The 15,774-nt window shown below is 31.2% G+C and overlaps 1 protein-coding gene across 4 annotated transcripts in view; it reads right to left on the bottom strand.

Moving 5' to 3' along the window:
* Nucleotides 1-689: 689 nt before the first annotated feature.
* The window catches only part of LOC121199612 (nesprin-2), a 61,014-nt gene continuing 45,929 nt past the window's right edge, over nt 690-15,774 (bottom strand). For 3 of the 4 annotated variants that reach the window (XM_041064459.1, XM_041064461.1, XM_041064460.1), the window contains 3 exons: nt 1,628-1,804; nt 1,334-1,428; nt 690-1,102 (listed from right to left, as the gene is read on the bottom strand). In XM_041064459.1, coding sequence (XP_040920393.1) covers nt 895-1,102; nt 1,334-1,428; nt 1,628-1,804 — 480 coding nt within the window. In that variant the 3' untranslated portion in view covers nt 690-894. The remainder of the gene's footprint in view (nt 1,103-1,333; nt 1,429-1,627; nt 1,805-15,774) is intronic. The other variant, XM_041064462.1, reaches the window with a different exon arrangement.

Here is a 15,774-nt window from a genome sequence, read left to right as displayed (position 1 = left end):
GAAATGTCTGCTCACAATCTACACAAGACAAATAGCATCTAAAAAAATATGGATATATGTATAAAAACTGCTATAATTTTGTACTGTTGGCCTTTTATAGAATACATTCAAATTCAACCAGTGTCTTTTGTGTTTAAAAAAAGTTTGAGTTCAGTGTAACAGGCAGGAAAAAGTCAGACAAAATGAAATGTCAGCAGTTCATAAAATAACACAGTTCAGACCCTGATTGTAGTGATATAAACATGTAAGAGACAAAAACACTGAATTCAGTGATTATATGTAAATTTGTTGAATGAAGCTGAAAATCTGAAAAAAAAACCAAAGCAACGTTCAGTGAAAATCTGCTAATTCAAAAAAATTGATGGGTCAAAAATTGTTTTGTGATTTTGTCGTCTTACTGGGTCTTTAATCTTTGTTATTTTACAGTGAACTCACTGAATATATTTTCTGGCTTTTCTGTTAACCACAGACCATCATACAGCAGCTGAAAGATATTCAAACTTTCTTACCTGTTGCTGTACATCTCTTTGCTGCCACTGCTATGTTTGCTGCTTCACGCCTCCACATCTGTGACTCCTCCAAGAGGGGACGGGTTGTCAAGATCTTTGCATTGTTAAACTAAAATATATCTACACATTTGTTTTCATTTTTTTCTGACTGAAATGCAGTCAAATGGCCCACATTTTGTTCCTGGAATAAATACAATGTTCTCAGTTTAAATCTTTGAAAATAAACAATAAAATACAATTTTGGGACTTGGGAAGTTAATAGATTTATCTGTGCTCCACAGTTTGGTCATGTGTTTCAGTTCAACAAAAAAGGTGGCTCATGTCTCAGTCTGTTCTTAAAAAAAGAAAAAGAAAAATGTCTCTTATTTCCCCAGTTAGGTTTGTATCAGGTGGGTGGTGGCCCGTTGGTGTAACGTAACATGGGGTGGAAAGACCGGGCGAAGTTGTTGGCCACAGCACAGCTGGGTTCACTCTCTGACATGGGAATCAGGCAGGGGAGCAGCAGGAGGAACAGCAGGAGGAGTTGGAGGGGGAAGGCAGCACGAAGGACTCGGTAGAAGAAGGACCGAGGTGGGGACGATTCCCTCTTCTCTCTGCACGACACACAGGACGCATGGATGAATTTTATCACAGGCAAGTATAAAACACATGTACTGTTTAGTGAAAAGGTCATAAGACGGCAAAAATGAGGAGAGTCTGCAAAGAGTGTAGAGGAGCTGCACTCTTTTTTAAGAAAAATCTGAATTTTTAATCCACAAGTCACAAACAGAACTTGAACAGTGCTGCATTAATAAAAGGTCAGATATTAAAAATCAGTTCTTTACCTTTGAGAAGAGGAGCCTTTCTTTGAATGTGTAGCCTCCTGAGAAGGATCTGCAGAGGCAGACTGGCCTTGGCCGTCTGATGCAGGTTCACAGTCCTGAATTAAAAACAAGTCAAAGAAAGAAATAACATTGTGGTTCACCTTGTGATTCAGCTTCTCAAAGGGAAAAAAACAGCAAATTAAAACAAAAATGTCAACAATGAATAAACATCAATATCAAAATACTTTATCCACAATTTCAGGACAGCTGTTGCACATCACATAAAACAATCTTCAAACTATCGGAGTTGGTTACCAGTCGCTGTTGCAGGGTGCTCAGGTCTTGGTTCACCTGCCTCAGCAACTTCAGTTTGCTCCCTGTGACGTGGAGCTTCTCCTGGGCCTCGTCGCTCTCCTCGACTCCGCCCTCAGGCTGGAGCTGGGACCACAGAGCCTGGAGGGAGGCCTGCTGAGCCTGCCTGCCCCGCAGCTCCTGTATGACAACAAACATGACAGATGGTGATGAGCCAAGCTGTGCTGTAATCTACCAAGACGTTTTTGGCACATTTTGAGGCCATACTAAAGTATGCCTTTTTATGGCCGATTTTGACGCCTTACTATACATTGACGTTTTTTATGACATTGTGAAGCCAAAAAATTTTTTGACTTTTTTTGGCCAATTTTGACGCCTTAGTATACTATGATGTTTTTTATGACATTTTGAGGTCAAAAAAAAAATGGACTTTTTTCGGTCGATTTTGACGCCTTACTATACTATGACGTTTTTTATGACTTTTTGAGGTCAAAAAAAATTTTGACTTTTTTTGTCCGATTTTGACGCCTTACTATACTATGACGTTTTTTATGACTTTTGGAGGTCAAAAAAATTTTGGACTTTTTTTGTCCGATTTTGACGCCTTACTATACTATGACGTTTTTTATGACTTTTGGAGGTCAAAAAAAATTTTGACTTTTTTGTCCGAAAAAAGCGCATTACTATACTATGACGTTTTTTATGACTTTTGGAGGTCAAAAAAAATTTTGACTTTTTTTGTCCGAAAAAAACGCCTTACTATACTATGACGTTTTTTATGACATTTTGAGGTCAAAAAAATTTTTGACTTTTTTTGTCCGAAAAAAACGCCTTACTATACTATGACGTTTTTTATGACATTTTGAGGTCAAAAAAATTTTGACTTTTTTTGGTCCGATTTTGACGCCTTACTATACTATGACGTTTTTTATGACATTTTGAGGTCGGAAAAAATTTTGACTTTTTTTGGCCTAAAAAAATGCCATACTATACTATGATGTTTTTTATGAGATTTTGACGTCAAAAAATTTTTTGACTTTTTTTGGCCGAAAAAAACGCCATACTATACTATGACGTTTTTTTATGACTTTTTGAGGTCAAAAAAAATTTTGACTTTTTTTGGCCGAAAAAAACGCCTTACTCTATACTATGACGTTTTTTATGACATTTTGAGGTCAAAAAAAATTTTGACTTTTTTTGTCCGAAAAAAACGCCTTACTATACTATGACGTTTTTTATGACATTTTGAGGTCCAAAAAAATGTTGACTTTTTTTGTCCGAAAAAAACGGCTTACTATACTATGATGTTTTTTATGACTTTTGGAGGTCAAAAATTTTTTTGACTTTTTTTGGCCGAAAAAAACGTCATACTATACTATGACGTTTTTTATGACTTTTGGAGGTCAAAAAAATTTTGGACTTTTTTTATCCGATTTTGACGCCTTACTATACTATGACGTTTTTTATGACATTTTGTGGTCGAAAAAAATTTTGACTTTTTTGGTCCGATTTTGACGCCTTACTATACTATGACGTTTTTTATGACTTTTGGAGGTCCAAAAAAATTTTGACTTTTTTTGTCCGAAAAAAACGCCATACTATACTATGACGTTTTTTATGACATTTTGAGGTCAAAAATTTTTTTGACTTTTTTCGTCCGAAAAAAACGCCATACTATACTATGACGTTTTTTATGACTTTTGGAGGTCAAAAAAATTTTTGACTTTTTTTGTCCAATTTTGACGCCTTACTATACTATGACTTTTTTATGACTTTTGGAGGTCCAAAAAAATTTTGACTTTTTTTGTCCGAAAAAAACGCCTTACTATACTATGACGTTTTTTATGACATTTTGAGGTCAAAAATTTTTTTGACTTTTTTTGGCCGAAAAAAACGCCATACTATACTATGACGTTTTTTATGACTTTTGGAGGTCAAAAAAAATTTTGACTTTTTTGGTCCGATTTTGACGCCTTACTATACTATGACGTTTTTTATGACTTTTGGAGGTCAAAATTTTTTTTGACTTTTTTCGTCCGAAAAAAACACCATACTATACTATGACGTTTTTTATGACTTTTGGAGGTCCAAAAAAATTTTGACTTTTTTCGTCCGAAAAAAACGCCTTACTATACTATGACGTTTTTTATGACTTTTGGAGGTCCAAAAAAATTTTGACTTTTTTTGGCCGAAAAAAACGCCATACTATACTATGACGTTTTTTATGACTTTTGGAGGTCAACAAAAAATTTGACTTTTTTTGTCCGAAAAAAACGCCTTACTATACTATGATGTTTTTTATGAGATTTTGAGGTCAAAAAAATTTTTGACTTTTTTGGTCCGATTTTGACGCCTTACTATACTATGACGTTTTTTATGACTTTTGGAGGTCCAAAAAAATTTTGACTTTTTTCGTCCGAAAAAAACGCCTTACTATACTATGACGTTTTTTATGACTTTTGGAGGTCCAAAAAAATTTTGACTTTTTTTGGCCGAAAAAAACGCCATACTATACTATGACGTTTTTTATGACTTTTGGAGGTCAAAAATTTTTTTGACTTTTTTTGTCCGAAAAAAACGCCTTACTATACTATGACGTTTTTTTATGACTTTTGGAGGTCAAAAAATTTTTTGACTTTTTTTGTCCGAAAAAAACGCCTTACTATACTATGATGTTTTTTATGAGATTTTGAGGTCAAAAAAATTTTTGACTTTTTTGGTCCGATTTTGACGCCTTACTATACTATGACGTTTTTTATGACTTTTGGAGGTCCAAAAAAATTTTAACTTTTTTCGTCCGAAAAAAACGCCTTACTATACTATGACGTTTTTTATGACTTTTGGAGGTCCAAAAAAATTTTGACTTTTTTTGTCCGAAAAAAACGCCATACTATACTATGACGTTTTTTATGACTTTTGGAGGTCAAAAAAATTTTTGACTTTTTTTGTCCGAAAAAAACGCCTTACTATACTATGATGTTTTTTATGACATTTTGAGGTCGAAAAAAATTTTGACTTTTTTTGGCCTAAAAAAACGCCATACTATACTATGACGTTTTTTATGACATTGTGTGGTCGAAAATTTTTTTGACTTTTTTGGTCCGATTTTGACGCCTTACTATACTATGACGTTTTTTATGACTTATGGAGGTCAAAAAAAATTTTGACTTTTTTTTCCCGATTTTGACGCCTTACTATACTATGACATTTTTTATGACTTTTGGAGGTCAAAAAAATTTTGGACTTTTTTTTCCCGATTTTGACACCATACTATACTATGACGTTTTTTATGACATTTTGTGGTCGAAAAAATTTTTGACTTTTTTGGTCCGATTTTGACGCCTTACTATACTATGACGTTTTTTATGACTTTTGGAGGTCTAAAAAATTTTTACTTTTTTTGTCCGATTTTGACGCCTTACTATACTATGACGTTTTTTATGACTTTTGGAGGTCCAAAAAAATTTTGACTTTTTTTGTCCGAAAAAAACGCCTTACTATACTATGACGTTTTTTATGACTTTTGGAGGTCCAAAAAAATTTTGACTTTTTTTGTCCGATTTTGACGCCTTACTATACTATGACGTTTTTTATGACTTTTGGAGGTCCAAAAAAATTTTGACTTTTTTTGTCCGAAAAAAACGCCATACTATACTATGACGTTTTTTATGACATTGTGTGGTCGAAAAATTTTTTGACTTTTTTGGTCCGATTTTGACGCCTTACTATACTATGACGTTTTTTATGACTTATGGAGGTCAAAAAAAATTTTGACTTTTTTTTCCGATTTTGACGCCTTACTATACTATGACGTTTTTTATGACTTTTGGAGGTCAAAAAAATTTTGGACTTTTTTTCCCCGATTTTGACACCATACTATACTATGACGTTTTTTATGACATTTTGTGGTCGAAAAATTTTTTGACTTTTTTGGTCCGATTTTGACGCCTTACTATACTATGACGTTTTTTATGACTTTTGGAGGTCAAAAAAAATTTTGACTTTTTTTGTCCGATTTTGACGCCATACTATACTATGACGTTTTTTATGACTTTTGGAGGTCCAAAAAAATTTTGACTTTTTTTGTCCGAAAAAAACGCCTTACTATACTATGACGTTTTTTATGACTTTTGGAGGTCCAAAAAAATTTTGACTTTTTTTGTCCGATTTTGACGCCTTACTATACTATGACGTTTTTTATGACTTTTGGAGGTCCAAAAAAATTTTGACTTTTTTTGTCCGAAAAAAACGCCTTACTATACTATGACGTTTTTTATGACTTTTGGAGGTCAAAAAATTTTTTGACTTTTTTTGTCCGAAAAAAACGCCTTACTATACTATGACGTTTTTTATGACATTTTGAGGTCAAAATTTTTTTTGACTTTTTTTGGCCGAAAAAAACGGCATACTATACTATGACGTTTTTTTATGACTTATGGAGGTCAAAAAAAATTTTGACTTTTTTTTTCCGATTTTGACACCATACAATACTATGACGTTTTTTATGACATTTTGTGGTCGAAAAATTTTTTGACTTTTTTGGTCCGATTTTGACGCCTTACTATACTATGACGTTTTTTATGACTTTTGGAGGTCAAAAAAATTTTTGACTTTTTTGGTCCGATTTTGACGCCTTACTATACTATGACGTTTTTTATGACTTTTGGAGGTCCAAAAAAATTTTGACGTTTTTTGTCCGAAAAAAACGCCTTACTATACTATGACGTTTTTTATGACTTTTGGAGGTCAAAAAATTTTTTGACTTTTTTTGTCCGAAAAAACGCCTTACTATACTATGACGTTTTTTATGACATTTTGAGGTCAAAATTTTTTTTGACTTTTTTCGTCCGAAAAAAACACCATACTATACTATGACGTTTTTTATGACTTTTGGAGGTCAAAAAAAATTTTGACTTTTTTTGTCCGATTTTGACGCCATACTATACTATGACGTTTTTTATGACTTTTGGAGGTCCAAAAAAATTTTGACTTTTTTTGTCCGAAAAAAACGCCTTACTATACTATGACGTTTTTTATGACTTTTGTGGTCGAAAAAAATTTTGACATTTTTGGTCCGATTTTGACGCCTTACTATACTATGACGTTTTTTATGACTTTTGGAGGTCCAAAAAAATTTTGACTTTTTTTGTCCGAAAAAAACGCCATACTATACTATGACGTTTTTTATGACTTTTGGAGGTCAAAAAAATTTTTGACCTTTTTTGTCCGAAAAAAACGCCTTACTATACTATGACGTTTTTTATGACATTTTGAGGTCAAAATTTTTTTTGACTTTTTTCGTCCGAAAAAAACACCATACTATACTATGACGTTTTTTATGACATTTTGTGGTCGAAAAAATTTTTGACTTTTTTGGTCCGATTTTGACGCCTTACTATACTATGACGTTTTTTATGACTTTTGGAGGTCCAAAAAAATTTTGACTTTTTTCGTCCGAAAAAAACGCCTTACTATACTATGACGTTTTTTATGACTTTTGGAGGTCAAAAAATTTTTTGACTTTTTTTGTCCGAAAAAAACGCCTTACTATACTATGACGTTTTTTATGACATTTTGAGGTCAAAATTTTTTTTGACTTTTTTCGTCCGAAAAAAACACCATACTATACTATGACGTTTTTTATGAGATTTTGAGGTCATAAAAATTTTTGACTTTTTTTGGCCGAAAAAAACGGCATACTATACTATGACGTTTTTTTATGACTTATGGAGGTCAAAAAAAATTTTGACTTTTTTTTTCCGATTTTGACACCATACAATACTATGACGTTTTTTATGACATTTTGTGGTCGAAAAATTTTTTGACTTTTTTGGTCCGATTTTGACGCCTTACTATACTATGACGTTTTTTATGACTTTTGGAGGTCAAAAAATTTTTTGACTTTTTTGGTCCGATTTTGACGCCTTACTATACTATGACGTTTTTTATGACTTTTGGAGGTCCAAAAAAATTTTGACGTTTTTTGTCCGAAAAAAACGCCTTACTATACTATGACGTTTTTTATGACTTTTGGAGGTCAAAAAATTTTTTGACTTTTTTTGTCCGAAAAAACGCCTTACTATACTATGACGTTTTTTATGACATTTTGAGGTCAAAATTTTTTTTGACTTTTTTCGTCCGAAAAAAACACCATACTATACTATGACGTTTTTTATGACTTTTGGAGGTCCAAAAAAATTTTGACTTTTTTCGTCCGAAAAAAACGCCTTACTATACTATGACGTTTTTTATGACTTTTGGAGGTCCAAAAAAATTTTGACTTTTTTTGGCCGAAAAAAACGCCATACTATACTATGACGTTTTTTATGACTTTTGGAGGTCAAAAAATTTTTTGACTTTTTTTGTCCGAAAAAAACGCCTTACTATACTATGACGTTTTTTATGACTTTTGGAGGTCAAAAAAATTTTTGACTTTTTTTGTCCGAAAAAAACGCCTTACTATACTATGATGTTTTTTATGAGATTTTGAGGTCAAAAATTTTTTTGACTTTTTTGGTCCGATTTTGACGCCTTACTATACTATGACGTTTTTTATGACTTTTGGAGGTCCAAAAAAATTTTGACTTTTTTCGTCCGAAAAAAACGCCTTACTATACTATGACGTTTTTTATGACTTTTGGAGGTCCAAAAAAATGTTGACTTTTTTTAGCCGAAAAAAACGCCATACTATACTATGACGTTTTTTATGACTTTTGGAGGTCAAAAAAATTTTTGACTTTTTTTGTCCGAAAAAAACGCCTTACTATACTATGACGTTTTTTATGACTTTTGGAGGTCAAAAAAATTTTTGACTTTTTTTGTCCGATATTGACGCCTTACTATACTATGACGTTTTTTATGACATTTTGAGGTCAAAAATTTTTTTGACTTTTTTCGTCCGAAAAAAACGCCATACTATACTATGACGTTTTTTATGACTTTTGGAGGTCAAAAAAAATTTTGACATTTTTTGTCCGAAAAAAACGCCATACTATACTATGACGTTTTTTATGACTTTTGGAGGTCCAAAAAAATTTTGACTTTTTTTGGCCGAAAAAAACGGCATACTATACTATGACGTTTTTTATGACTTTTGGAGGTCAAAAAAAATTTTGACTTTTTTTGTCCGATTTTGACGCCTTACTATACTATGATGTTTTTTATGAGATTTTGAGGTCAAAAAAATTTTTGACTTTTTTTGTCCGAAAAAAACGCCTTACTATACTATGACGTTTTTTATGACTTTTGGAGGTCAAAAAAAATTTTGACTTTTTTTGTCCGAAAAAAACGCCTTACTATACTATGATGTTTTTTATGAGATTTTGAGGTCAAAAAATTTTTTGACTTTTTTGGTCCGATTTTGACGCCTTACTATACTATGACGTTTTTTATGACTTTTGGAGGTCAAAAATTTTTTTGACTTTTTTTGTCCGAAAAAAACGCCTTACTATACTATGACGTTTTTTATGACTTTTGGAGGTCCAAAAAAATTTTGACTTTTTTTGTCCGATTTTGACGCCTTACTATACTATGAAGTTTTTTATGAGATTTTGAGGTCAAAAAAATGTTTGACTTTTTTTTTCCGATTTTGACACCATACTATACTATGACGTTTTTTATGACATTTTGTGGTCGAAAAAATTTTTGACTTTTTTGGTCCGATTTTGACGCCTTACTATACTATGACGTTTTTTATGACTTTTGGAGGTCCAAAAAAATTTTGACTTTTTTCGTCCGAAAAAAACGCCTTACTATACTATGACGTTTTTTATGACTTTTGGAGGTCCAAAAAAATTTTGAATTTTTTTGGCCGAAAAAAACGCCATACTATACTATGATGTTTTTTATGACTTTTGGAGGTCAAAAAATTTTTTGACTTTTTTTGTCCGAAAAAAACGCCTTACTATACTATGACGTTTTTTATGACTTTTGGAGGTCAAAAAAAAATTTGACTTTTTTTGTCCGAAAAAAACGCCTTACTATACTATGACGTTTTTTATGAGATTTTGAGGTCAAAAAAATTTTTGACTTTTTTGGTCCGATTTTGACGCCTTACTATACTATGACGTTTTTTATGACTTTTGGAGGTCCAAAAAAATTTTGACTTTTTTTGGCCGAAAAAAACGCCATACTATACTATGACGTTTTTTATGACTTTTGGAGGTCAAAAAATTTTTTGACTTTTTTTGTCCGAAAAAAACGCCTTACTATACTATGACGTTTTTTATGACTTTTGGAGGTCAAAAAAAATTTTGACTTTTTTTGTCCGATTTTGACGCCTTACTATACTATGATGTTTTTTATGAGATTTTGAGGTCAAAAAAATTTTTGACTTTTTTTGTCCGAAAAAAACGCCTTACTATATACTATGACGTTTTTTATGACATTTGGAGGTCAAAAAAAAAATTTGACTTTTTTTGTCCGAAAAAAACGCCTTACTATACTATGATGTTTTTTATGAGATTTTGAGGTCAAAAAAATTTTTGACTTTTTTGGTCCGATATTGACGCCTTACTATACTATGACGTTTTTTATGACATTTTGAGGTCAAAATTTTTTTTGACTTTTTTCGTCCGAAAAAAACACCATACTATACTATGACGTTTTTTATGACTTTTGGAGGTCCAAAAAAATTTTGACATTTTTTGTCCGAAAAAAAACGCCATACTATACTATGACGTTTTTTATGACTTTTGGAGGTCCAAAAAATTTTTGACTTTTTTTGGCCGAAAAAAACGGCATACTATACTATGACGTTTTTTTATGACTTATGGAGGTCAAAAAAATTTTTGACTTTTTTTTTCCGATTTTGACACCATACTATACTATGACGTTTTTTATGACATTTTGTGGTCGAAAAATTTTTTGACTTTTTTGGTCCGATTTTGACGCCTTACTATACTATGACGTTTTTTATGACTTTTGGAGGTCAAAAAAAATTTTGACTTTTTTTGTCCGATTTTGACGCCATACTATACTATGACGTTTTTTATGACTTTTGGAGGTCAAAAAAAATTTTGACTTTTTTTGTCCGAAAAAAACGCCTTACTGTACTATGACGTTTTTTATGACTTTTGGAGGTCAAAAAATTTTTTGACTTTTTTTGTCCGATTTTGACGCCTTACTATACTATGACGTTTTTTATGACTTTTGGAGGTCCAAAAAAATTTTGACTTTTTTTGGCCGAAAAAAACGCCATACTATACTATGACGTTTTTTATGACTTTTGGAGGTCAAAAAATTTTTTGACTTTTTTTGTCCGAAAAAAACGCCTTACTATACTATGACGTTTTTTATGACTTTTGGAGGTCAAAAAAAATTTTGACTTTTTTTGTCCGATTTTGACGCCTTACTATACTATGATGTTTTTTATGAGATTTTGAGGTCAAAAAAATTTTTGACTTTTTTGGTCCGATTTTGACGCCTTACTATACTATGACGTTTTTTATGACTTTTGGAGGTCCAGAAAAATTTTGACTTTTTTCGTCCGAAAAAAACGCCTTACTATACTATGACGTTTTTTATGACTTTTGGAGGTCAAAAAAAATTTTGAATTTTTTTGTCCGATTTTGACGCCATACTATACTATGACGTTTTTTATGACTTTTGGAGGTCCAAAAAAATTTTGACTTTTTTTTTCCGATTTTGACGCCTTACTATACTATGACGTTTTTTATGACTTTTGGAGGTCAAAAAAATTTTTGACTTTTTTTTCCCGATTTTGACACCATACTATACTATGACGTTTTTTATGACATTTTGTGGTCGAAAAAATTTTTGACTTTTTTGGTCCGATTTTGCCGCCTTAATATACTATGACGTTTTTTATGACTTTTGGAGGTCAAAAAAAATTTTGACTTTTTTTGTCCGATTTTGACGCCATACTATACTATGACGTTTTTTATGACTTTTGGAGGTCAAAAAAAATTTTGACTTTTTTTGTCCGAAAAAAACGCCTTACTATACTATGATGTTTTTTATGAGATTTTGAGGTCAAAAAATTTTTTGACTTTTTTGGTCCGATTTTGACGCTTTACTATACTATGACGTTTTTTATGACTTTTGGAGGTCCAAAAAAATTTTGACTTTTTTGGTCCGAAAAAAACGCCTTACTATACTATGACGTTTTTTATGACTTTTGGAGGTCCAAAAAAATTTTGACTTTTTTTGGCCGAAAAAAACGCCATACTATACTATGACGTTTTTTATGACTTTTGGAGGTCCAAAAAAATTTTGACTTTTTTTGTCCGATTTTGACGCCTTACTATACTATGATGTTTTTTATGAGATTTTGAGGTCAAAAAAATTTTTGACTTTTTTTTTCCGATTTTAACACCATACTATACTATGACGTTTTTTATGACATTTTGTGGTCGAAAAAATTTTTGACTTTTTTGGTCCGATTTTGACGCCTTACTATACTATGACGTTTTTTATGACTTTTGGAGGTCAAAAAAATTTTGGACTTTTTTTGTCCGATTTTGACGCCTTACTATACTATGACGTTTTTTATGACTTTTGGAGGTCAAAAAAAATTTTGACTTTTTTGTCCGAAAAAAGCGCATTACTATACTATGACGTTTTTTATGACTTTTGGAGGTCAAAAAAAATTTTGACTTTTTTTGTCCGAAAAAAACGCCTTACTATACTATGACGTTTTTTATGACATTTTGAGGTCAAAAAAATTTTTGACTTTTTTTGTCCGAAAAAAACGCCTTACTATACTATGACGTTTTTTATGACATTTTGAGGTCAAAAAAATTTTGACTTTTTTTGGTCCGATTTTGACGCCTTACTATACTATGACGTTTTTTATGACATTTTGAGGTCGGAAAAAATTTTGACTTTTTTTGGCCTAAAAAAATGCCATACTATACTATGATGTTTTTTATGAGATTTTGACGTCAAAAAATTTTTTGACTTTTTTTGGCCGAAAAAAACGCCATACTATACTATGACGTTTTTTTATGACTTTTTGAGGTCAAAAAAAATTTTGACTTTTTTTGGCCGAAAAAAACGCCTTACTCTATACTATGACGTTTTTTATGACATTTTGAGGTCAAAAAAAATTTTGACTTTTTTTGTCCGAAAAAAACGCCTTACTATACTATGACGTTTTTTATGACATTTTGAGGTCCAAAAAAATGTTGACTTTTTTTGTCCGAAAAAAACGGCTTACTATACTATGATGTTTTTTATGACTTTTGGAGGTCAAAAATTTTTTTGACTTTTTTTGGCCGAAAAAAACGTCATACTATACTATGACGTTTTTTATGACTTTTGGAGGTCAAAAAAATTTTGGACTTTTTTTATCCGATTTTGACGCCTTACTATACTATGACGTTTTTTATGACATTTTGTGGTCGAAAAAAATTTTGACTTTTTTGGTCCGATTTTGACGCCTTACTATACTATGACGTTTTTTATGACTTTTGGAGGTCCAAAAAAATTTTGACTTTTTTTGTCCGAAAAAAACGCCATACTATACTATGACGTTTTTTATGACATTTTGAGGTCAAAAATTTTTTTGACTTTTTTCGTCCGAAAAAAACGCCATACTATACTATGACGTTTTTTATGACTTTTGGAGGTCAAAAAAATTTTTGACTTTTTTTGTCCAATTTTGACGCCTTACTATACTATGACTTTTTTATGACTTTTGGAGGTCCAAAAAAATTTTGACTTTTTTTGTCCGAAAAAAACGCCTTACTATACTATGACGTTTTTTATGACATTTTGAGGTCAAAAATTTTTTTGACTTTTTTTGGCCGAAAAAAACGCCATACTATACTATGACGTTTTTTATGACTTTTGGAGGTCAAAAAAAATTTTGACTTTTTTGGTCCGATTTTGACGCCTTACTATACTATGACGTTTTTTATGACTTTTGGAGGTCCAAAAAAATTTTGACTTTTTTTGTCCGAAAAAAACGCCTTACTATACTATGACGTTTTTTATGACATTTTGAGGTCAAAATTTTTTTTGACTTTTTTCGTCCGAAAAAAACACCATACTATACTATGACGTTTTTTATGACTTTTGGAGGTCCAAAAAAATTTTGACTTTTTTCGTCCGAAAAAAACGCCTTACTATACTATGACGTTTTTTATGACTTTTGGAGGTCCAAAAAAATTTTGACTTTTTTTGGCCGAAAAAAACGCCATACTATACTATGACGTTTTTTATGACTTTTGGAGGTCAACAAAAAATTTGACTTTTTTTGTCCGAAAAAAACGCCTTACTATACTATGATGTTTTTTATGAGATTTTGAGGTCAAAAAAATTTTTGACTTTTTTGGTCCGATTTTGACGCCTTACTATACTATGACGTTTTTTATGACTTTTGGAGGTCCAAAAAAATTTTGACTTTTTTCGTCCGAAAAAAACGCCTTACTATACTATGACGTTTTTTATGACTTTTGGAGGTCCAAAAAAATTTTGACTTTTTTTGGCCGAAAAAAACGCCATACTATACTATGACGTTTTTTATGACTTTTGGAGGTCAAAAATTTTTTTGACTTTTTTTGTCCGAAAAAAACGCCTTACTATACTATGACGTTTTTTTATGACTTTTGGAGGTCAAAAAATTTTTTGACTTTTTTTGTCCGAAAAAAACGCCTTACTATACTATGATGTTTTTTATGAGATTTTGAGGTCAAAAAAATTTTTGACTTTTTTGGTCCGATTTTGACGCCTTACTATACTATGACGTTTTTTATGACTTTTGGAGGTCCAAAAAAATTTTAACTTTTTTCGTCCGAAAAAAACGCCTTACTATACTATGACGTTTTTTATGACTTTTGGAGGTCCAAAAAAATTTTGACTTTTTTTGTCCGAAAAAAACGCCATACTATACTATGACGTTTTTTATGACTTTTGGAGGTCAAAAAAATTTTTGACTTTTTTTGTCCGAAAAAAACGCCTTACTATACTATGATGTTTTTTATGACATTTTGAGGTCGAAAAAAATTTTGACTTTTTTTGGCCTAAAAAAACGCCATACTATACTATGACGTTTTTTATGACATTGTGTGGTCGAAAATTTTTTTGACTTTTTTGGTCCGATTTTGACGCCTTACTATACTATGACGTTTTTTATGACTTATGGAGGTCAAAAAAAATTTTGACTTTTTTTTCCCGATTTTGACGCCTTACTATACTATGACATTTTTTATGACTTTTGGAGGTCAAAAAAATTTTGGACTTTTTTTTCCCGATTTTGACACCATACTATACTATGACGTTTTTTATGACATTTTGTGGTCGAAAAAATTTTTGACTTTTTTGGTCCGATTTTGACGCCTTACTATACTATGACGTTTTTTATGACTTTTGGAGGTCTAAAAAATTTTGACTTTTTTTGTCCGATTTTGACGCCTTACTATACTATGACGTTTTTTATGACTTTTGGAGGTCCAAAAAAATTTTGACTTTTTTTGTCCGAAAAAAACGCCTTACTATACTATGACGTTTTTTATGACTTTTGGAGGTCCAAAAAAATTTTGACTTTTTTTGTCCGATTTTGACGCCTTACTATACTATGACGTTTTTTATGACTTTTGGAGGTCCAAAAAAATTTTGACTTTTTTTGTCCGAAAAAAACGCCATACTATACTATGACGTTTTTTATGACATTGTGTGGTCGAAAAATTTTTTGACTTTTTTGGTCCGATTTTGACGCCTTACTATACTATGACGTTTTTTATGACTTATGGAGGTCAAAAAAAATTTTGACTTTTTTTTCCGATTTTGACGCCTTACTATACTATGACGTTTTTTATGACTTTTGGAGGTCAAAAAAATTTTGGACTTTTTTTCCCCGATTTTGACACCATACTATACTATGACGTTTTTTATGACATTTTGTGGTCGAAAAATTTTTTGACTTTTTTGGTCCGATTTTGACGCCTTACTATACTATGACGTTTTTTATGACTTTTGGAGGTCAAAAAAAATTTTGACTTTTTTTGTCCGATTTTGACGCCATACTATACTATGACGTTTTTTATGACTTTTGGAGGTCCAAAAAAATTTTGACTTTTTTTGTCCGAAAAAAACGCCTTACTATACTATGACGTTTTTTATGACTTTTGGAGGTCCAAAAAAATTTTGACTTTTTTTGTCCGATTTTGACGCCTTACTATACTATG

This window comes from Toxotes jaculatrix, chromosome 19, assembly GCF_017976425.1.
Source record: "Toxotes jaculatrix isolate fToxJac2 chromosome 19, fToxJac2.pri, whole genome shotgun sequence".
NCBI classification, from domain to species: Eukaryota; Metazoa; Chordata; class Actinopteri; family Toxotidae; genus Toxotes; species Toxotes jaculatrix.
This window is presented reverse-complemented; position numbering and strand designations above follow the sequence as displayed.